Genomic DNA, 25,544 nt, shown 5'->3' with positions numbered 1-25,544 from the left:
TATCTATAAAATTAAAACTGAGATTTATGTCCTGCGTCTATTAATGTAATGAGAATTATAGAAATAAACATGTGTAACGTCCCTGGAACCTAAGTTCAGTTTGTTACAAGCGCTAAAAGGTAAAGAGCGGCTTTTACCCCTAAACGACTCGATTTTACAAATAAAGATTGTGGGATTCAATATGTCATATTGTCAATATCTTTCAACAATATGACTTATTCAACAAAACGATAAAAATGAAACTAACAAACAGTAACAACAAAATAAAGAAAAGTATATAAATTGTAAATGATTAATTAGAATAAAGAAACTAAATGGATCTTGAAATAATAATAATAATAGAAATAATAGAAATTGATAAATTAAACAATATGTAATAGATAATCGTGAATTTAACGGTATGAGACTCGCTGGATAGTACTTTATATTGGACCGTATCTAATTCTGATCTCTGATAAAGCAAACTTCGCATTCGTAATATTAACTAAATTTGATATTCGATTTTTGTGCTCGACGCTATAATCTAAGAGCAATTCGGTATCTAGATTTGTATAAACGAAATTTGATAGATTTTATAATGTTAGCGCTTTGTAATCTACCGCCGCGAGGAACTCGACCTAAGTGAGATTGTCTAAACGCACCTAAATACGCTTTCACAAAAATAGACAGATTAAACTACTATCTAACGCGGTGTAATCGATTACGGAAATGACGCTAAGTGAGAACAGTATTCTTTTATTAATTCAAATTCTTAGCAATGAGACTTCTAACTAGCTTGACTGCGAAAACTGGTTTTAGACGGGTTTCGCTCGCCCTTTTATACTTGCAGGTTCGCCGAATTCCTGGAATTTCTGTAACGTCAGAATATCTAAATTTTCATATAATTTCGTTATTATGCATTAATTATAAAATTTAACGGTTTAATTATATTTTAAATGTCGCTCTTTAATTTCTGACTAACAGTTCGGTATTAAAATAATAGTATAACGATGTTTTAGCGAAAAATACATTTTCTGTCCTTTTCTAATTAACTGCGTACGAATTCTATGAGAGCTGAATCTATTCCGGTTTACAGCTTTTTAATTGAAGAAAATAGTTGTGGTTCCGGCCATGAATAGTTTAGTACTGACTGATTTTACGAATATAAATTGATTTAGTTAATTAATTAATTTAATGTTTGATAATGCCGTAAATAGAAATAGTATCGCTATCCTTTTCTAGGATTAGCGGTGATCTCAAGGATTTCGGGCGAGTATCGCGGCACGTAGGCACATCATAGCGTAACGGAAATTTCGTATACAAAACTATTTATTAGAAAAATAAAATAAAATAATACATAATCTTGTTTTAATGATTCAAACTTAATGTTCAATTATTTTTATGGAAGCTATTACCTACTTTAAATCAAAATTATAAGATAATTAATATAATCGATAATATATATATATATCGATAATCGATACATGACATACGGTCGATAATTTTGGCAATTACTGTCGATAACTAGCTATTCCTATCGGTGGGTACCAGATTGTCGTGATGTTGGCGATAGGAAAAAAGAACGTTTCCCCAGGGATGTTACACATATAAGAAAATATCGTGCAAATAAAAATAAGACTCATCAGAAGAATGTAATGACTAAATACAATACAATACAAGTATTAAAGGAAACATAAAACACTTACCACTAAAAAGCGTTACAGTTTTTACTGGTAGGATCGATATGCAGAACACTACAGTGTGACTTTCTGAAGTGCCACTATGACGTAAAGCAATGGAAGAATATTCCTATTTCAATAACATCACAAACAATTCTTGTCTATGTTAATACTTATTGATCGGGCTAAAATAATATATATATTAGTTTCGAATTTTTATTTTCATGGGTTTAAATGTTAAATCCTCTAGAAATACCTCGTGCCGACGATATTTGATATGCGAATATATCATTTTTCTACTCGGTGATTGTGGAACGATGGAAATATTAATTAACAGTTTATATTTTTACATTTATTTATCAAACATTAAAATCTGAAAGTAAAATATTGTATGGCATCTCAGATGTTTGTAATGATTCTGGAACTGAGCTCATTGTCAGGCGCGTTAACAGCGCTCGTGAGATAAAGAGCGGCTTTCATCTACTGAACGCCTCGTTTTTTGCAAATAACTAAATCTAAAGAATATGGAATTCATGCGATATGCGGTTAAGGAGTGAAATCCACAGATCCATATCTTTCAACAATTAGGTTTATTCAATAAAACAATGAAAATGATGAATTTAACAGATAACAAACAACAAATGACAACAAAATATGAAAAGTATATTGGCTTGATCAAAATAAACTAAATAAACTTTGGTTGTTTAATAGCAAGAACTCAACAAATTAAATAGTACGTAATTAGAGAACGTAAAATAAAATAATTTTAAGAAAAAAAATACACCGACTTCGAACTGCACTAAAAAGTATAAAATAATCTCTATAACAGAAATGAATCTGAAATTTCTGTAACAGATATGAATGGAACCTATTTACTCATTAGGTAGTATATTAAATACATTTCAACCTTTTCGGAGGCGGCGCAAAATTAAAAGATTTTCTTGAACATGTCAACCTTTGGACAGCCGAACATAGGCAAAGTTTGTATGGCTATTTTTTTTTTCTATACATATATATCTCGACAGCACGCCGCGAAGTAGGTGTTAGTGCGCACAGTGGTCTGAATCGAGAAATTTAGTGACATTTCGCCAAAATGTCAACTTTCTCGTATAGATGTATATTGAATGTATATTGCTTGTTAAGTCTCTCTCAATCTCAGAAATGAAAAAGTTAATAAAATTGAATAAAAACTATATGTGTAATAGACAATTAAAGTTGGAAGTTTTGAAGATAACATTTTTTGCAAAAAAAATTATCCCTTTTCTTTAAGGTACCCTGACGATTCTTTTTAATTTTTTTTTAAATGGAAGGCATGTCGTTAAACTGCAAATTAGCAGTGGTACTTAAAGTTACTGTTCAAAATGTATTACAAATGTTACACTGAATGCAATACAGAAAATTCTTCAAGTTATTAGTAATTATTATGGAATATCTTTTGAGCCTCAAGTAGTCACAAAATTTAAAAAAATGGAATATGTTCAGCATACTTCCTTCTATATAATTGTGCAATAATTATTTCCTACTTTGTCCTACTTGTCTAGTTATTATTATTTAAAGCCATTCGCATCGCTGTATGTATAGGATCCATTCACTCTCGATGGTTACGTTTATAGTTCCATTCTCCAAAACGTGACACAAAAGACATTTGATGGAAATACTTCAAATGTTTAGGTTGTTAAATTGTTCTACAACGTTCTTCTTTTTCAGTCTGCATTCAGTTGATGCACAAACATATCGAAGTGAACAATAAAATTTTTGGAGCGTTATAGTCTTGCATAGATTTTATTTAGTGTTTATCTCGGTTTATATTTTTACATTATTTATATTATTTCTTTTCCTACTTTACATTATTTACTATAATTAAATTATCGTTTATTGGAGTTATCATTAATTATTGTTCTAATTTCTATTATATGTTTCACGTATATTTGGTAAGCATTTAAATACTTGGACATTTGTTACATGTGGTGTTTTTTGTATTGAAAAATTCTTCCTTTGCTATTTAGTTATTTGTTATTTAATAAGAATGGACGCTTTTCGTAAAAATTTCGATTTATTTATTATATCGAGGAATGCGTCCAAAGATTTGGGTGATTATTCATTTTTGCATAATGAAATATGTAAAAAAATTAAAATATCATCCGAAACTTCAAAATTATTGAACATAAGTTTAAAGAAGTTTGTTTCTAATTTGAAACGAAAATGGATAGAATCTCATTATATCGAGAATAAATTTTTGAAACGCAATGAAAAATGGTTACATCGAGAATTCGTCTATCCACTTACAATGAACACACCATGTATATCAACCGGCACTCCTGCAAGAAAATCAAGTATTGTAGAAATCTACAAAGGAAGGAAGGCATTATCTGAGTGCAGCAAGAGAGAGAAGGTAAGAAGGGCCAAATCGCTCGTAACTAACTTTACATTACAAGAATTGTTGAATGCTACCAAAATGAGCTTTCAAAAAAATAAAATGCATGAAAAATATCGGTTGCTGAAACATATAGAAAGTACTGATTGTGATTACAAAAAAATGAAAGATTTCTTAAGTGGTAGTATATTTAAAAAAAGGAAGATGTCGGCAGAAAAGGCACTATGCACGTTTGTCGCAGCAGATTTATCGAAATTCCAATATATTACAATCAGATATGAAGCAACAGAATGTAAAAACAATCCATATCCATCATATTACACGTTATTGCAAGAAAAAAAAAATGTTATCCGCCTAAAGAATTTATTGCCGTTACAGAAAGCTCTGCAAAAGTTGAATTGCAAGCATTATTAAATCATACCATTGAACGAATTGTAAGCGTGCGCTATGCGAGATGCATATACATTGTAGGAATTATTGCCGATCGTCGCTTGTTTTAACGGACGAGAGAGCGGACGACCGGGAGCCGGTCGTCAGTCGTTAACGGTTGCCTGAATAAACACGTTTACATCGATTCTTGAATTTTTATTTAAGCCATCCTTACAGTTCAGAAGTGGGATAAATCGAATTTTTTTTTGAGGAACAAGTCGCGAAGTTACGTTTTGCCGCGATTGTTCGAGTTATTTCGATATTCCGGGTTTTGTGAACATTTTGTGAAATACTTGTGATTTTTGTGCGTTTTTGAAGACTTTTGTGCGTTTGAGAAGATCGGTGATCGATAAACGGTGTTTTATATTGCGATAATTTGTGTACGGCATTGAAGAAAGACAGCACGATGTCGAAGAAAATCGAAGAACTCAACGATTTCGCGGTTGCGGAGTTGAAGTGTCTTTTGCGGGCGAGAAATTTGAAATCCTCGGGTGCAAAGGCCGAGCTGTTAACGCGCTTACAAACAGCGGTACCGGACTGGGAGGACCAAATTCCGGCTTTTGTGGAAGAATTGCGCGTGCAACTAGACGCTCCGTCGGAACGGAACACAACCTTGGAACAAGATGAAGCAATTCTTGACCAAGACGATTGCTCAGGTGGTGATGTAGTAGAAGACTCTCGTATCAGTGCCCGCGAGTTAGATCTGCTTCGTCGCGAAAAAGAACTATTAGAACGCGAACTAAGACTTTTACGTTCCGAAAGGGAAGTGCATACACCGCGGTCCGACGCTAGCGAATTTTCCGCGCGCGGAGTTAATGTTCGACATGTGGCCGAGATGTTGAACGAATTTTCTGGTGAAGGAGACAGTTTTGCGAATTGGCAACAACAAGCCACACTTTTACGGGAAACATACATCCTTGACGAGAATTCGATGAGGTTAGTAATTCACCAACGCTTAAGAGGAAAAGCGTTGAATTGGTTCCGTGCGCGAGCAAGCAACATTTACTTGAGTGTGTCAGAAATTTTCGAAAGGTTGAGAAATTTATTTGATCATCGACCAAAAAAACTAGAATTAAGACGGAAATTAGAAGATCGCGTGTGGAAGAAAACCGAATCATTCGCTGACTATTTTTACGATAAATTAACTTTGGCCGAGGATGTGCAGGTTGACGAGGAAGAACTGATCGACGTGATCATTGATGGGGTGTCGGACGTCGAATTGCGAAACCAGGCAAGGATGCACTGTTTCTCGTCTACAGACCAAATACTGAAGGCATTTTCAAAATTGACGTTGGATCCTTCTAAAGTAGATCGAGAAAGGAAGGAGGTACAGTAAATATTCGATATGTGCACCATTCTCGGGTCTGAACTGGTGCAGATATCGTACAGTTCCTACATTGATTGATGTTTTGCCGAACCTAGAAAAGGACAGCGAGCGAAGGATACCGAATGTAAACAAACGGAAACATAGTAAGGGATAATACTAATGCAAGAGTAAAAGTTCTTTATTTTCCATTTTTTCGTTATCCAACTTCTACTAATAGATTCTTCATATTTTTCTGATTAAAATAAGACTAAACACTAAATAATTTAGACTATGTGTAGTACATGTTCGATATGTGCACCATTCTCGGGACCGAACTGGTGCAGATATCGTACAGTTCCTACATTGATTGATGTTTTGCCGAACGTCGAACTGGTGCAGATATCGTACAGTTCCTACATTTCGAGCGAAGGAGACTGAACGTAAACAAACAGTGACCTACCAGAAGGACACTCCTAAGGCAAGAATAAAACTTTTTTATTTTTTTTTTTTTTTTTTTTTTTAAACTTTTTCCATCATATTTGTGACATTTTTCTCATTAAAATGAGACCAAACACGATGTACTTCGGGACATATTTGCTTGTAATTTCAAATGTTACGCGTACATCGATGACTTTACTCTAATAAGATATTGCAAGTAAATATAACTCGAATTACGTCGTGTTTGGTCTCATTTTAATTAGGAAAATGTCACGAACATGACAGAGAAAGTTTTATAAAAATTTGATAAAAAATAAAAAAGTTAGCAACGTATTAGAATTGTGAACAATTGAATAGACTTTTGATGTTTGCCAACTGCCACGATCGTAGCGTCTCTTTCTTTTTGACTCGCTATCCTCTTCGACGTGAAAAACTTTCATCATCAATTAAACCTAAACCAGTAAATATAGCCCAAATTATGTCGTGTTTGGTCTCATTTTAATCAGAAAAATGTAAAGAATCTATTGGTAAAAGTTGGTTCTCGAAAAAATCAAAAATAAAAAAGTTTTATATTTGCATATGTATTGCTTCACGGATATACCCGACTCCGGATCATGTTACATTTCTCGGCGATCGAGCTTCTTGGCGTCTGAAGGGGTCTTCCCCCCAGTGGTGGGGATAACTTTGGTGCACATATCGTACAGATCATTTGTGCACATATCGAATATTCACTGTACAAAGAAATACAGCAGCAAGGGCGGACGAAAGTTCAGGACATCGGCGTGCAGAGTTAAGGTGTTATAATTGCAACAAGGTGGGTCACCGAAGGATAGATTGCCAGCAGCCGTTGCGGGATTGGGGCTCATGCTTCAGGTGTGGGAGCCGGACACACAGGATCGGCAATTGTCCAAGGAATCAGCAGACACCGGTAGCAACGCACACTTTTCCGGCCGCTGCATCTTCAACCCGTGGCTCTTCGTCAACGGCAGCACGGGGCTCCGCAGCATCCGCAACGACGAACCTGGTGCAACCGACGTCGCCGCACTCGGCATTCATGGTCCCCATGCAGTTTACACTAGATCGCCAGGACGGTAGCACATGTAATTATAATATATCCGCGATGATAGATTCTGGTTCTCCAGTCAGCTTAATTAAGTCGTCCTTGATTCCCGCCGAATTTCGTAATTGTTATAATAACGCCGAATCGCTTAGTGGTATTAACGGCTCACCGTTGAGAGTCGAAGCTATTTTTGAAAGTAGAGTTAAAATCGAAAATTCTACCTTTGTATTAAGATTTTTAGTAGTACCGGACGATACAATGTTTTACACAGCCATTCTGGGGCGTGATTATTTACTGAATCCCTCGATAACAGTAACCTTAGGTAAAAAATTCGAAATACAAAAAACAAACCGGGAAGAACGAGATAATCATATCGAACAAATTTTGCAGATCAATTACATGGATCACCCGACCACGACTGTTGAGAATATTAATATAAACCCAGAGCTATCGCATCTTTCGTCGTCTATTGAAAAGCTTTGTATCGAATCGTCGGAAAATATCGTTCGCGACGGTGCAGAAACCTCTCCAATCGAAATGACCATCGAATTAAAATCGTCGCAACCCGTAAGTTATAGACCGAGACGCTTCTCGTTTGCGGATAAAGAAAAATTGCGAGAGCTACTGGACACGCTTTTGAAGGAAAATATTATTCGGCCAAGTAACTCACCATACGCAAGTCCTATAGTATTAGTTCGGAAAAAGACAGGTGGTGTTAGATTATGTATCGACTATCGCGAACTAAATAAGATTACGATAAAAAATAATTATCCGACCCCATTAATCGATGATCATTTGGATCGATTGAATAATAAGAAATATTTTTCGAAATTAGATTTACGTAATGGCTTCCATCATGTCAAAATGGCTGAAAACTCGATCAAGTACACATCTTTCGTCACACCCTTGGGACAGTTCGAATATTTGAGAATGCCTTTTGGTCTTACCAATGCACCACGCGTTTTTCAAAAATATTTAAACGACATTTTTCAAACCCTGATCTTCAATAACGAAATATTATTATACCTGGACGATATATTGATTGCTACATCCACTATCGAGGAACACTTAGATATTTTACAAAAAGTATTTTGCTTAGCCAGTAAATATAAATTACAATTCCGATGGGATAAATGTTCATTTCTATACACCCGGATCACGTATTTAGGCTATTTAATTGACAATTACGGAATTCGTCCTAGCAAAGAAAATATAGAATCAGTTTTATGTTATCCTATTCCGAAATCTACAAAAGATGTACATAGATTTGTTTCTCTAGCTAGCTACTTTCGCCGTTTCATACGTAATTTTTCAATAATCGCAAAACCACTATATGATATGTTAAGGGAAAATTCAAAATTTTGTTTTGGAACCGAAGAATTGCAAGCTTTCGAAACATTAAAAGAACGATTAGCTAGTGAACCGGTCTTAGCCATTTACGCGCCTAACTTAGAAACAGAATTACATTGCGACGCCAGTGCAAACGGGTATGGAGCTATTTTATCTCAAAAACAATCCGACGATATATTTAAGCCAGTATTTTATTTTAGCAAACGAACATCCGTCCCAGAATCCAAATACCACAGTTTCGAACTAGAGTGTTTGGCAGTAGTCTACGCCATAAAAAGATTTCACATTTACTTATACGGAATTCCATTTACAATAGTTACCGATTGTGATAGTTTTCGATTGACGCTAAGTAAACAGAGCGTTAACCCGCGAATTTATCGTTGGGCCCTATTTTTAGAAAATTACGAATACAAAATAGTACACAGAGCGAGCAGTAAAATGGGCCACGTCGACGCATTAAGCAGGTGTCATGGCATTCATACTTTAGAAACGAATAACTTTGATCGTATAATGTCCCTTAAACAAATGCAAGACCCAAAAATTCTCGAGATTCGGCGAAGGTTGGAAGATAGCGAAGACAAACTTTTCGAATTAAGAGACGGACTAGTTTATAGAAAAGTAAAAATGAACAAACTATTATTTTATGTACCGGAGTGTATGGAAACAAACGTAATTAGATCTGGGCATGACGAGTTGGGTCATATTGGTGCGGATAAGGTTTTCGAATATGTCGGAAGGGTCTATTGGTTCCCGAAAATGCGTGATAAAATTAAAAATCATATTCAAAACTGCTTGCGCTGTATCGAGTTTTCACCCATTGAAGGAAAGTCCGAAGGTTACTTGCATAGTGTCTCCAAAAAAAATGTTCCGTTTCACACACTTCACATAGACCATTTTGGGCCCCTCGAGAAAAGTGGTCGAGGATACAAATTTATATTATCCATAATTGATAGCTTCACGAAATTTATTAAACTATACGCGTCAGTCTACCAAAAGCGAAGAAACCATTAGATATTTGCGTGAATACTTTAGAAATTACAGCAAGCCGCGGCGAATAATTAGCGACAGGGGAACATGTTTTACGTCCGGTATTTTTAAAGAATTCTTGGATAGTGAGGGAGTAGACCACATATTGATAGCAGTCGGAACACCGCAAGCTAACGGACAGATAGAAAGATATAATCGAGTGATAGCCCCGATGATAGCAAAATTAGCAACTGCTCCGAATAAGTGGTGTCTCACTCTCAAGTCTGTCGAATACACCTTAAACAACACTCTATGCAAATCAACTGGATCAACTCCGAGCAAGCTACTTTTTGGACTCAATCAAACCGGTCAGGTCAGTGATAATGTGCGGGCGATTTTGGAAACGTACTCGGAAGATAATCGGAATTTAGAGGAAGTCAGAAGCGTTGCGTGAAGAAATATTGAAAATAATCAAAAAGAAAACGAACGTAGATATAACTTGCGGCGCAAGAAACCTACGAATTATAACATAGTGTGACGTGGTATTTTATACCCGTCACAAGGAGCCTTCTCGGGAGACCGGACGGATCATAGGTCGCCGTCAGATACCGTCTAGAGAGAGAACGAAGCGCGTATAATATCGTAAGAACAAATTCTGCCGCTATACTATTTTATATGTACCGCCGGAGAATGATGTCACTGTCAACGAAGGAGCGACGTACGTCGAGGGAAAACGCCGCTGCTCTGCCGCTACCCCGCTCGGATCCTCCGATAGACGAAGAGAGACAGCGGAGTAAGAGGAGAGAACCCAGCGAGAAACCGACGTACGCCGAAGGAAAGTGCCGATTCCCTGCCGCTTCCCCGCTCCGGTCCTACGATAGAAGAAGAGAGGCTGCGGAGACGGAAGAAGCCCTGCCGAAGAAGACTTCGACAGAATTCGGAAACTCCGGCAGAGGGTGGGGGTAGGCTACGAGGTGTCCTAATACCGGCGCAAGGGCTCGCGGATCCCTATTCTGTATCTGGCAATTGCCGAGTGTTTTTTTGACGTTTCTATTATCGATCCGAGAGGAGAAATCCCGAGTTTCCGCACCCAGTGTCTGGACACCTTGGTAAGCCCCCTCAATTACCGCTATATATTTGTAAAGAGCGCGAAATCGAGATCGTCATATCGTGGGTTGTAGACCACCTGGTTTGCCATTCACGGGCAGGTTCTGCAAAGTGTGACCGGAGTGGCTTTGTATCGTAGGGAAATTAGCTTAAGTTAGAAGGGTAAAGAAACCCGGGGGCCCCTGTCCGGGACGGTCGCGGATCCCGACGCCCGGACTTTTTCGTGTCGTCGAGAGATCGCTTCTCGATCTCTCGAATCGCCACTCGGCCGGATCACCGAACCTGTACCGGGGAATAGTACAGCGTAAGCTACAATTAAAGTATCGTCTCGAGTAGGCCTTTGCCAATATTGTACCCTCCCACGTCTCGATTTCGCGAACTCTTGGTACGGGAGTAGAACGTAAAGTGCATGTTTGTCGTACCGGACATTTCGTGTTTGTCGCGCAATTTCTCGCTTTCTCTCTCTAGACGGTCGCCGATACAGAATCGTTCCGCGTGTAGAATTAAATCGCGTCTCGTATAAGTTTAAGTGCGTTAGATTCCGTTGCGTTTAGTATAATTGCGTTTCGTTGCGTCTCGTCGCGTCCCGTCGCGTCTCGTCGCGTTTCGTCGCGTTTCGTCGCGTTCCGTCGCGTTTCGTCGCGTTGCGTTCCGTTAGAATAACTGCGTCGCGTTTTGTTAAGTATTTGCGTTGCGTTTCCGTTAGATTAGTCGCGTCGCGTACCGTTACATACCGTACCTTACCGGCTCTACATTGATTACGAACCGAAAATGGACCAGGTTGAAGGAATTCGGCGATATTGGTGTGAGTGCCCGAATGGAAAGCGGACAGTAGGCTGCTGCTCACATGTGGCCGCTGCCATCTTGTACTTGGCCCATGCTCGGTACCTCCCGTAGATTCTGCGCCCGGTTGCGCAGTTAACGGAGCTCTTCGTACCAGAACGGCTTTCTCATGCTTATATGGTGGTAGGTGTGCGAAATGTGTAAAATCGGGTGCGACCATCTACGGTTTTTTCGAAATTAAAGTATCGGACCCCCAATGGATTTTTGATTGGGATATCGCATTTTGTTCGCCTCGAAGGGGGGCACACATTGAGCGTGTAGCTAGAGTGGTCCGTCGAATGCATTTGTGTGCAATCAATGAATTTCAGTTCCTCCACTCGGTAGCATCTTCATCGCTATTTTCTTAATACTTGATACACGCGTCAGAAAGTACGTTTCTCCAGCTTTCCAAAGAACACTCGATTAGCTCTGTAGCCCTAAACACGGGTGAGATATGAGCATTTCAAGTCGCCGTATGTCCGATGTACTTCGACCGCTCCACACTGGCGAAAAACGGCGAAAACGTGGACAAAACTAATATCTTCGATTCTGAGATAAATTATTTAAATGTTTTTAGATAAAATGATTATATTAGTGTTACAAATTAATTTTTTGTGTTAAAAATCGAATTTTGATTTGTTAGTTAACTAATACGGTTAGTTAACTAGTACGTATGAATTTTTATCTCGTAAACAATTTATCGAAATTAATTAAATTTTTTTGCATTTTAAACTTGAATGTTTGAACTATCATAATAATATTCTTTTCATTAGCAAATTCATTTTTTATTATCAGAAATTGCAAATAAATTTTTATTTTTTAAATTATTTAATAATGTTTAAATATCTAATATGTAATATATATATATGGGTGTGGATATTGAAATCTCACCTACAAAACAAGACATTTTGCAACGGTCAGCGACGACATATTTGAAAAACGTTCGAAACCGCTGTTGTCACGTATGATAATAGGGCGCGCGCGTGAACATAAATGTGAATAACTCAGAAAACCGCAAATTACCGCAAGATATCGTTACAGATTCTTGTTCCGGAAGCTTCCAGCTTTCAATTAAGCCTATTTGGTAGGTGAACCGAGGTGGAATTCACAACTTTTCCCTTACACAAACATTAAATATGACTATGGTTTATGTTTTTTCATATCAGTGTTAATAATAAACATTTTGTTGTGCAATTTACATAATTATAATGTTAAAGTATCATATAAACAGCCGATAATAGTGGATGAACATAATATTTAAAAAATAATGAACAGCATTATGTTAAACTTTACCCGGAAAAATTGACTTTAAAAAATGTTCATCTTTGGAGGCTCATATCTTCGAAATGGTAGTAATAGAGTCATTAAAACTGTGAAAACAGTATGCACAGATTCCTTATAAACTAATTCCATTAAACGGATTTCAAGAATTGCGATTTTCATTTTTTGACTTTTGTCCACGTTTTCGCCGTTTTACGCCACTGTGCGCTCGGGAGACATTTCCTCCTCTTCTGGAGCGACGACGGTGATTTGGAACGCCAAACATGGGTACGCGTGGTCTACTCGAAGCAGGCTACATGATCCATATGGTTTTTTTGAATTTTTTTTCCGGGGCCAAAAAGTGTATCTTATGCGCCGAGACCCTTTGAATTTATGAAAGAAACACAACAACTTATTGATGAAACAATAAACTCAATAAATAATGAAATAGAAAATTTAAAGCCAGTTAAAATAAATAACATACAAGTAGAATATATAATGCTTCTTACTATGGTAGACAATAAAATTTGCAATGCGCTTACAAATACAAAATCCGCAATGCGATGTTATATTTGTAATGCTAAGCCAACCGAAATGAATAATTTAGATTTGATAAAATCAAAAGAATGCAACGTCACCAATTATTCATTTGGCCTTTCCACTCTCCATGCATGGATAAGATGTTTCGAATGCCTTTTACATATTGCATATAATTTACCCTTCCAACAATGGTCCGTACATTCATTAGATTTAAAAAAAATTCGAGAAGAGAGAAAAAAAAATATTCTACAACAATTTCGAAAAAAAATAGGATTATTGGTCGATGTAGTAAAACAAGAGTTGTAACCGTGATGGTTACATAATATAAGAACACCTTATATATCAGTTCATGTATTGCCGCGATATGGGGTATCCCTACTCCGCGCATACGTCGTGATCATTATTTCATGGGGTTACCGGTAGAGTATTTACCCTACTTTCACTAATTATGCGTGAGTTATGTTACGGGATGATCGGATGATTTTTAAAATAAATACACAATACTTTGAAATAAGCACGTCTCTTTTAATTCTTTTGTCCGTTCGTACAGGCCACAGGCTTAATTAACAATAAGAATGAATCAGTGCCTCGTCGCCGAGGCGATGGTACCCACGGCTCTTATCTTTTGTTTCGTCTACGGCGGGGCCTCATCCCGCCGCACAGTGGGCCAGCGCGGCGAATTAGCTGTTCATAGCCAATTGTAGCGCTATTTGAAGACTTCAAACGAAAGTATAGCGGTCGCTGTGTCGTTCCAGCATTTAAAACAAGTATTATTATTACATTTAATCACACCGGATTATTTTCTTGCCAAAAAAATTAAAAATAAAACAAAAATAAGCGTTATATTTCAAAAAGTTAGTGAATATACTATACTCTTAATGTGGACGTTCAGTTTATAAGCATAATTTTTATTAACGTAAACATAAGTTTAACATGGAAACAATTTTTATGAATAAAAATAAAATTTATTTATTATTACTTATGTATCATCGTCATCGTCTTGTAGGTCTTCTTGTAACATTAATTTTTCTATTTCATTCTTGAAAATATTAAAACGCGAAAGTGTTTTATAAATTTTTCTGTCTTCTGCCGAAATTGAAGATATTAAAATATTGGACGTATATAATAAAGTCTGAAAAAGGTCCGTCAATGTTTCTAATTGCGAAAATTTTCGTGTGTGGTCTCTTCTAATATCTCAGAAATCTTTGTTTCGTGTCTCCATTGCTTCTTCAGAAAACAAGAAGGTTTACAATGAAGGCTTTCAAGCTGGTTTCCAATGGGCAACCCAGCACTTTGTATTATATCTGCACCATGCAATAATATTTTGTGCAAACTTAATGGCATATAAAACCAGTCGTACTCTTCTACATATAAGTTAAATGTTGCCATTGCATATTCTTGAAATAAAATCGAATGAATTAATTAATATACTTACAGAATATATAATAAAATATAGTAATGTCTATTCGACTAAATACACAATATATACCTACGTGTTGCTGAAGCGTGTGTCACGCGACGCTTCAAACAATAATAACTTCTGCGGTGGGACGAGGGGGGACATGAATCCTTTTGGACTAAAATAAGGAAATCCTGCTGAAAATTTTGCACTATGATAGAGCCTGCAATTCTTTGCACTTTTAAAGATATCCCTTGCTAAAGATGAAAGACTATGAAAATAATCTTTAGTTCATTGAGAATTATTTTGTAAATAAACTACAGCTAATAATTTGTCACGGCATATGTATTCTCAATATAAACATATGCTGTTTATTAAAGAAAAAAAAATTTTGCAAAAATGTTTAATACTTTTGCCAGGGCATCAATATGAAAAAGAGTAAATTTTTCGGTGAAAAATAGCATTCATAAAAGTCTGATCTTTGAATGCTTGTCATGACTATAATTTTTAACGAATTTCATTACTTTAATCGGTTTTGAATTCGCCATATATTTAGCAAGCGATATATGTTCGTTTCATATCGATCCAGGAAAATCAAATTTTTGACAAATGAACAGCTAATTCGCCGTTCTGGCCCACTGTGCGCCGGTGGCGATAAGGCCGGACTGCAGGTGGTCACATAACTCCTCCCTGCCAAAGTTCAATGACGTCCTCGTTATGGATTGTTTGGGTAGGTTGTCGTACTTTGCTTTTTCTCCTATATATGAAGTAGATTAAGAGGCCTATAATGATTAAAGATATAATTGCGACACTGGTTACAGACATATAAAATTCAATTCCAGGCTTTTGAAATGTAGGTATGTTTATTGTAGGTGTGGTTAAGGTTTTCAAAGGTTCCAAATTCAGTTGATGATTCTTGATGATTAGAGGCAAGATTTCTGGTTGCTTTAGCTCTCCGAGATTCTTATCAAGATTGTGACCTTGTACTTGTACATCGTTTCCTTGGACAAAGTATGTTCCCTGGAGGATGGTTTTGTTTTTGTTGTATTCAATAGTTATCGGATAATTGCATGATATTAGTGCCGAATTATTGGATAGCTGATACGCCAATACTAGAGGTTCATTCGTTAAGATGTAGATTGGTCTGATCTCTTCTGTGATAATTCGATAACATAGATAATCATGATCATATATTAGTTGACATTTATAAGCAAATAATTGGACTGTCGGTCTTGTTAGTTTCCATGGTGTGATTATAATTTCTGTTTGATTGTTATGGCTGATTGTAGCAAGTCTTTGAAATAAGGAGAATTCGATAGGGTTAAGAATCGGGATTTTAAGTGTATAAATAATGAAGTCAGGGGCGGTTACGATTGATCCTTGAATAAACCGGAAATGCAATAAATTATGGTAATGTAGCATTAATTCTTTCCGAGAATAAAGTTCTAATAAATGTGCTTTTATATCTGACATTTGTTCATAAGTTAATATTTCTAGGTCAAATACCTCTCCTGAGAAAACGAACGATCTTTTAATTTTTTCAAGCAAATTTAGAAAATGTTGTTCTTGTGTGATAAGAGTAATAATGGCTTCGAAGAGATCAAGTCGAGTACTTTGTTTACTAAGAATGTTTGCAAGATTTTGTAAATTTTTGTTAATTATTTCAGTGTTACCATTTATGCTATTGCTTATCGTATTCATAATGCTTACTGTCTTACTAAGAATTAATATATTTTCGTGTTGTTGGCGTTCGAGCGAAACCAAATAATTGTTTATTTTGTCGAGATCATTAGCATCTGGGTTTCCAAAAATGTACTTAATTACTGTACCCAATCCATTTATTAATCCTCTTTTAACCCTTTCTTTTGGGGGTGCAATTTGTTGTAGATTTTGATAAATTTCGTTACACAAGGATTCGGTTTGCCTAAATAAACTTGAATTTCTAAGCTCCTTCTGTCCAGATAATATGGTATAGCTGATAAGAATTTTGTTGTAAGTATGTTTAAGAGACGTTATATTTAGTTATGTAAAAATGTAGATAGTGATAATTTTCCATAATCCTGCCGGTTCCTTGATGATAGTTATAATGTGTTGCATTTGGATCAATTTGGATACTCTTCGCGAGTATAATTGAGATCGTCAGGATCAATATTATTTTCATCCTCCTGCAAAAACGAAGAAACTTTTCTTAATCTTTTGGCATCTCTTAAATTATAGCGGCGTCGCTGTCCGTGTATATGGCAGTCTAATGAGGGGCCTTGTTGTCTCTCTACAAGTAACCTCTGATAACGGGGGGCGGTTTTATCACTTGTTGTTGATGCGTTTTAACGAACATTTCCCTACTTTCCAACGTTTTATCTGAATTGTTAGGTAAACGCTGCTGTTCTAGTTGTTTTTGGTATAATTTTTCATAGAACGGTAAAATTTCATTCTTTCTAATTTCGTTATATTTTTCAACGGTATCGCTATCGGGTTCTATAATATGTTTATGTAATTCCTCATAGGGACCGTACAAGAGAGTAAATGGAGTGTAATTTGTTGAAGAGTGTATACTTTGGTTATATATTAGAATAGCTGTAGTCATGTGGCTTTTGGTTGTTTCCCCCTGATTTTGATCTATTAATATACTCAACTTTTCCTTTAAAGTAGAATGTAATCTTTCTATGGGTCCATTTGACGTATGTCTGTTAATAGTGGTTTGATGATAGTCAATTTTATGAATCCTACAAAATTCTTTAAATACGGTCGAATTAAATTCGCTACCGCTATCTGTAGTAATTTTATCGGGAAAATTATGATGCGAAGCAAAATGTCGTAACTTATTTAATATAGTGGTGGCATTTCCATCAGGCAAATGATAAGCTTGAGCGTATTTAGAGAAAACATCAATAATGGTAAGAAATTTTTCCTTATTGAAATGAAAAATGTCCATGTGTATATGTTGAAGCGGTCTTTTCGCAATTATAGGTCCGTAGGTTTCCGTCTCGTAAGGTCTTCTTTCATATTTATACTCAAGACATGTCTCGCATTGATTTATATAATTTTGAATAATTCTATCCATATTAAGTGAATACAGTTTCTTCTTAAAATGCGCAATTGTTTCTTGTATTCCATTATGGGTTTGGTTATGGTATTTTTCGAGTTCTTTCATAAAGCTATTTCGATTGACTGAAGGTGTGCAGGTATTTGTCCTAATCAACTTTAATTCTTCATTTGCAAAGTAAATGCCATATTGCTTATCTGGTTTTACATTTTCATTAAGAAATTTAAGCAATTGCGTTTCTGCGTTTTGCTTATTAATTTTTACTATATATTGTATCTTGAGTTTATCTTTATTCGTTTTTACTTGATAATCGTTGCCTTGTTTGATTATTATACTGTAGTTGAATGCATGAATATTCTTATCTGATATGGGTAATGAGAAAACCGGATCCTCTTCAGCAGTATGGACTGTTGCATCATCGAGCATTTCATCCATTTCTTCGATAGTGAGAGGAGTGTCGTCCGGTGCTTGAGGTAACATCGATAACGCATCGTCCTGCTCGGATTCTTCGATGTTTATTTCTATCCGACTTAAAGCGTCGGCCACATTATTTTCGCAACCCTTTTTGTATTTCACTTCGTAATCGTACTCTTCTAACTTGATCCTCCAACGGATTAGTCGAGAGTTAGGCGTTTTTAAAGACCAGAGCCAAGTAAGCGGCTTGTGATCAGTTTCAATAATGAACTTTCTTCCATAAATGTACGGTCGAAAATGTCTACATGCTTCTACTATGGCTAGTAGCTCCTTTTCTATTGTAGAGTAATTTTGTTCGGCTGTATTCAGCGTCCTTGAATAGTATGATATGGGGTGTCCCTCCTGCGATAAGACAGCTCCGATCGCGACGCTCGATGCGTCTGAAGTGATGTGAAACTGTTTTTCAAAGTCGGGATATTTTAATATGGGCGCGTTGGTGATTAATTCTTTACATTTATTAAATGATTCGATGAAATCTTTATTCTCGCAATCGATTTTTTCTCCCTTTTTAAGCACCTTCGTGAGAGGCTTGGTTATTTTTACATAATCTCTAATAAACTTCCGGTAGTAACCGGGGAGTCCTAGAATTGCTTTAACCTCCTTTTGCGTAGTTGGTAAGGGATACTTTGTTATGGCATCAATTTTATCTGGGTTCAGTCTAATTCCATGAGGTGTGATAATATGTCCTAAAAACGGCACTTCTTTTCGTAAAAATTCACTTTTATCTAATTGTATTTTTAAACCGTACGTTCTTAACACTTTATCTACCGCTAGCCTATTAATCGGCTTTTGGATTTCCAACGCTTATCGACCGGTAGCCTATTTATCGGCTTTTTCATTGCCAATGCTTGTCGACCGGTAGTCTATTAATAGGCTTTTCGATTGCCAACGCTTGTCGAAAAATTGAATTACTGTTACCTTGAATTTATTTTATGAATGTTAGTTTATATGGCCCTTTATTATATAAAATAAATGCAAAATAAAGTATAAATATCAATAAAATTACATTCCTTTAAAACAAAAGGAATAAGCACAACACAATGAATAGCGAAAATTTAGCCGGTACTGGGATTAAGTGCGCGCGCGACTCAGCCGGTACTTAGTGACTGGCAGCCTCAAAAACGACCGGTCAATAAAGTGTTAATTCATCAAATATGAGCTTTAGATGCTGTAAATGTTCCTGCAATGATTTTGAAAATACTACAATATCGTCTATGTAGACAAAACAGAATTTGTGCAAATATTTCATAAGAACTTTGTCCATCATCCTCTGGAATGATGCGGGCGCATTCTTCAACCCAAAGGGCATTCGAGAATACTCATAATGACCATTTTCTACTGTAAAAGCCGTCTTTCCTATAGAATTTTCGTGTACAGGAATCTGATGAAAGCCTTGAGCTAAATCCAATGTACTAAAATAAGCACATTTACCCAGATTTTCTAAAATGTCATCCATCTTCGGGAGTGGATATTTATCTTCAATAGTTTTGTCGTTCAGCTTACGATAATCGATTACCATTCTCCATTTCTTCCTTCCACTTGCATCACTCTTTTTTGGTACGATCCAAACTGGCGAAGAGTAAGTAAGGCGAATTACTAGGACGAATTATTTCGTCTCTTAGTAGTTTTCTTATTTGTTCTTGTATCTCCTGTTTTAAATGATATGGGTAGCGAAAACTTTTGACGTAAATTGGATATTCATCTTTTGTTCGGATACTGTGGCTGACTGCACTAGTGGCTGATAATTTCTCATTCTCATTATAGAAACAGTCATTATATCCATGGCACAGACTTGTGATCTTATCCCCTTCCTCGCTGTTCATGTGACTTGTCCTTATCTGTGTTATTACTTCTCGATGATGATTCATTCCAGCGGTCTTGCATTTATCCGGTATATTATTTAAATAGTTTATTTCAAACTTCGTCGTACTAAATATTTGAGTTTTATAGTTTATATTCGCTTCTAATTTTTGCAAATCTTTGTTTCCAATTAGACAATCGTAAGTGGAATGCCACTGCGCTATAAGAAAAGTGATAGGTGTTTCGTCTCCTAATTCGCGTAAAATCGGAAAAGTGAGTGCACGTGTACCCTTTGTTACTTTATGCACTGATTTGATTTCGAAATTATATGGGAAAATATACTTGGAAACTAGACGATAGGCTATTTCGGGATTAATATTTGATGAAGACGCTCCGGAATCAATAAGAATTTTAAGCGGCGGGTCAGTCGTGATAATGTGTGGAAGTTCAGGCGAATTTACAATAGAATTTAGGTTTACTACGTTTCTTGGTCTACATCGGGATCGAGTGGAAAATTTTCGTGATCAACTTCTTCCTGAATTTCTAAATTTTGTTGCTGTTCTCCCTGATGATTAAGTTCCTCTGCTATAAAGTTTGGGGGTCCTGTACTTCTGAAGAAATTATTTGGCCTCGCTGTAAAATTATTGCTTGGACGTATGAAATTGTTATTGGGCCTATTAAAGTTATTACTCGGTCTATTAGTATTTCTTGTACTAATCGACATAGGTGTAGGCTGAGGGTTTTGATTCCTAGGTTGATTATTATTTGGTCTATAATTATTACTGTTTTCAAAGGTTATTGGTGCAAATGGTTTCTGTGCAATAGCTACACGTTATTGAAACGGGTTCATGTTTCCAGAGGTTCCGTGTGTAAATAGATTAGTATTCCTCGAAATTCCTGCTGTATTAAATATATTCGTTTTGGGTTTACTTTCGCGTTGTCTCATGATGGTAAGAAAGGCTGCTTGTTGCTCGTAGTTATCCTATTTTCTACATTTTGTTAGGCAATCCTCGATATCAGTCAATTCAAAATGCGTCAGATGTGAATGGTACGACTGTTTAATTCCATCAATAAATACATTTTTCGCAATATAACAATCATAAAAGTTACCTTTCATAGCAATTATATTGTTATCCTGATTATTTAATTGTACATGCTCTTTTAGCTTGTACAAACGAATTTTGACTTCGTCAGCGTATTGTTCATACGTTTGATTGGTTTGCTGATAACAAGTACTGAGTCGGTTAAATAATAATTCTTCCGAGCTAGAGTCGCTATATCTATTAATTAAGAGTGTCTTACATTGGGGCCAGTCTATGGGTTTATTAACAACTACCAAATCAAGTGCCTCTCCGCGTAGTTTTGATTTGATAAGAGCATACAACGACTCGTTGATCGCATTATCGTTTGTTGTAAGATTTTCAGTGAATTTATCACACGTTTGGATAAAATGAGACAGAAGTCTTGTCCCTCCCTCGTACATTGGGATCGCGTCGCGCCATACAGATAATCTCATTTTAAATTCATCAAATGTTAGTTGAGCCATTATTTCACTTACACTTATTTATGATCGGTCAAAGTTAATGTACGGGATCAATCGTATTGGATAAGGGTAAAATTGGGGATACGATATATACACGTATAGATAGGAAATTTCAAAGACTTACTCTTCTATGCCAGTGCCGAAAGGTGGCCTGATCGTATTGACACTGCGACAATGGGGTTGAAACACCAGCTGCTTCCTCGTCATTGATTTTCGTCACACAATTGGAGAAGAATCCGGATTCGACAGCCTCGCAGTATCCTGTCCGCAGCGCCAGTTATGTAACGGGATGATCGGATGATTTTTAAAATAAATACACAATACTTTGAAATAAGCACGTCTCTTTTAATTCTTTTGTCCGTTCGTACAGGCCACAGGCTTAATTAATAATGAATCAGTGTCTCGTAACTCGTGCGCATCGATCTCCACTCGATAGCGATCGAAGGAGGTCGATGCGAGGATCAAATTCGTCACTCTACGTCTGGAAGCAAATCGAGTCGGTTCAAGAAAAATCTATTCTGCGAAACACGGTACGCGATTGCGAGGTCAAACCGACCTGATAGATTCGTCAAGCCGACAATTTGTCCGCAACGCGTAAACACCTCAAACCGAGGAGTCGATCGTTTAAGCCGAACGGTGGCACAGTCAGAGTAAGATTTCGGAACAATTAGTCGATCGTGAACAGCGTAGTAGTCAGAACATTAATATTGATTTGTATTAAAGCGAATAACCGAATAGGTAATTTCTAAATTCTTTGGGTAAAGTTGTGGTAAGTAACGGTTGATTGAAAGTCGATTCTCTTTAATAATTTTCGTCGTTATTCCCGCAGTTGTGAATAGCGACTGAAATCATTTCAATTGTACATTTTGGCGTGGTACAGCTCTCAGGCTCATATAGGCAATTGAAGTGTCGCTCGGCCCACGTAAAGTGTCCCGCCGAATCTCCTAATTGTACCTGTGTGCCCTTGCGAGAGGTAGTCTCGCTGGTGTAGAATTGTATGATTTCTGCCATGTCTGATCGAGGCACAGCTCACAGACTCGTTTGAGTAACCAGAGTATCGCCCAGCTCACGAAAGTGCCCTGCCGCTACTCCTTGGTTGTTCTCAAATGCCTTTGTGAAGAGGTGGACATGACCGCGTGGCACAGCTTTCGCTCTGTTTGGAGGTTAATTTGTTCGAATCGGATTCTTGTCAGTTTGGGTAACCGAAGTGTCGCCCAGCCCACATATTGTGCCTGCTGGCATCTTCTGGTTGTTCTCAATCAGTGCATGAGTCTCATAGTGCAGGCACCTTTTGGCTTTTCCCGAGTTGCTCGACAAGGTCAATTTGTGTGTTACTGTACTATTCGCGTCGCGAATTACACGATCGGATCAGTACTGTTGGAATCAGGCGTCCGGCATCAGAGCAAGTCTTGAGCCCCAACAAACTCCTCTAGACGAACTCCTAGGTGTCTCAACCTGATCTCGACTTCGTGCGAGTCTCCACCGGAACATCTCCTCCGATTTATCGGCCGAGTGTAAAAGGTGCTGCGACAATCCTCAATCGTGTTATTTACCGAGGCATCGACTCCAACCACCAATTTATATATAAATATGTAAATAACCAATCGAGATTTCACGTAAAGCATTTACTTTCCTTTCGCGTCTTCGAGCGCCGACGCATTGAAAGTCATTAGATTGAACGAAACAAAATTGTATTACAAAATTCGTAAATATTTTTTTTTATGTGTGCGATTTAATATCGCGATAAATGAACGAAACTCTTATTGTTGGATATGCATGTATGTATGTGTTGGATATGCAGAATATATATATATTGTCTTATGTTAATTCTAAACGAAAGAGGTTTCTAACTTTCTTTAACGACCAGTCAGACCACTCCGCTATCCAGTACCTGGAGGCCCGAACCCTCCATTTAAATCATTCATAGATTAAAGTACTTTTATTCTTACTGAGAAGCCCAAGCTGGGCTTTAAACCAGACAGAATTCACAGAAAATATAACGACAAAATTCGTAGAAGCAACGCCCGTCTCCGGGCGTATCTAAATAAACAAACTCACGTTTACAGAGTGGGGTTCATCGAATGATGGAAATACCGCTAGAACATTTTTTGCAAATTCAGCACTTTCGGCCAACATAACAGGATTAGATGAAACGTTAATTAAAAAATTTCACGTCATTCTACAAGTTATTTCATCGTCTTACAAAATAAATGTACAGAAGTTTGAAGAATATGCTTACGATACAGCGAAATACTTTGTAAGTCATTATGGCTGGAATCCTATGCCGGCTTCTATACATAAAATATTAATGCACGGGAAAGAAATCATCGAGCATGCATTATTACCAATTGGTCAATTGTCTGACAAGGGACATCACCAAGGTGTCACACGCCGATTTTAATGAAATTGATATATGTTGTAGCTTTTTAAAAATCATTTGACACGTATTTTTTTATATCTGCGGACATCCATGTTGAGGGGGTGAAAATAGCCCTCAAAGTTCGGGGTTGAAAACACATTTTCTTTAATATCTCGGAAACTAGAGGGTGCAGGAAGGTGAATTTTTTTTTAAATTGTGTAGTTTTTAGTCAGGAATTTAGTTAGTGACAACAATTTCGGGAGAAATTATTTATTTAAATAATATATTAAAAAATTGCACTTTTTTTTCAATTTTTCACTCTAAATGCAGTTCGATTTTTTTGCAGCTTTGTATACTAAAAAAATAGTTCAAAATAGGGGATACGTGTTTTTGGAATTTTTTGTTTATTGCAATTTAGCAATAATTATTACATATACAATTTTCTCCTACTTTTTACGAAGTGGGTTGCGATCTGTTTTCGAAGAGTGTCAGCCCTTTTTATGCGATAATTTGTCACGTCCTTAACAATTGGATAATATCAGATGTTTATTGTTCCATCGGTAGCCAGAGAAGGTTCAGCAGACAGGTATAAGTCCGCCGCAATACCAGTCGTCGTAATACGGAACATAGATTTCTATGGTCAATGAAACTTTTAGCTGAAGATATAAGTTTATTTATTTGACTTTTAATAATGAATTTCTTCATTGAATTTTATTATTGTGCACACTATATAGCATAATCTTCTGAAGCAAGCATTCAACTTTAGCTTAATCAATTTTTATTACATTGTCTTTTGTGAATAAATTTGTATCTAAATTCAATAAAACTAAAGGATTAAAAATTTTATGAATAAAATTTTTTCAACTTCGAAACCTATTAACATGAAATGGTTGAACAAACGGTAGGGTATTTTTTGCTATTTTTAATATTTCCTGTTTTTTACACTGTTTCTTACCTAGGGATTGATCGTCATAACTTCTTCTCGCTATATCTTTTCCATGAATCAAGAAGCAAAACAGTATTTTCTGGTTCACACGGATCAACAAAATATTGGTGGGTTTTTAAATAAAAGGTTGTTCCATTTCCTCTTAATTCGCAAAAATAAGAAAGAATTAGGCATACGTCAAGTCATTAAATATAACCTCTTGTTGCATTTCTATATCCGTATATGCGCATTCTTTATACATGTCGATTGCATCTGTTATGCTTTGTGCCAGTTTAACTTTGTTTCGATTTATGTGTACTTCCTACTTATTAGAGTTAAATATTTTCATTAAAATGCTTATAACATTAATGGGATTAACATCCATACTTATAAAAAATAAATTTTACAAATGTTCAAAAAGGGAAACAATAATACAATTACCATATACTTATTCATATCCACTTTCCTGCAACAGTATATTTTGAAATAATTTTCGTAAAGAGTTTCATTGGCCATAGAAACCTATGTTCCGTAAAGCGATGACTGGTACCGCAGCGGATTTATAACTGCCCGTTAGACCTTCCCTAGCTACCGATGGCACAATAAACATCTGATATTGTCTAATTGTTAAAAACGTAACAGATTATCGCATAAAAAGGGCTGACCCTCTTCGAAAACAAATCTCAAATTA

The 25,544-nt window shown here is 36.4% G+C and overlaps 2 protein-coding genes and 1 pseudogene across 2 annotated transcripts in view; 2 read left to right on the top strand and 1 right to left on the bottom strand.

Moving 5' to 3' along the window:
• Positions 1-25,544, top strand: part of LOC100880577 (uncharacterized) — a 789,502-nt gene that overhangs the window by 641,370 nt on the left and 122,588 nt on the right. The gene's annotated exons all lie outside the window — the stretch shown is intronic.
• LOC143264091 (uncharacterized) lies at positions 4,868-10,035 on the top strand. Its single transcript, XM_076529587.1, has 4 exons — positions 4,868-5,397; positions 5,494-5,793; positions 6,947-9,450; positions 9,716-10,035. The coding sequence occupies exons 1-4, from the start codon at positions 4,868-4,870 to the stop codon at positions 10,033-10,035; spliced, it is 3,654 nt and encodes a 1,217-aa protein (XP_076385702.1).
• On the bottom strand, positions 15,400-16,937 carry LOC143264090 (uncharacterized; annotated as a pseudogene).

The sequence above is a fragment of the Megachile rotundata genome, chromosome 3, assembly GCF_050947335.1.
Source record: "Megachile rotundata isolate GNS110a chromosome 3, iyMegRotu1, whole genome shotgun sequence".
NCBI lineage: Eukaryota > Metazoa > Arthropoda > Insecta > Hymenoptera > Megachilidae > Megachile > Megachile rotundata.
This window is presented reverse-complemented; position numbering and strand designations above follow the sequence as displayed.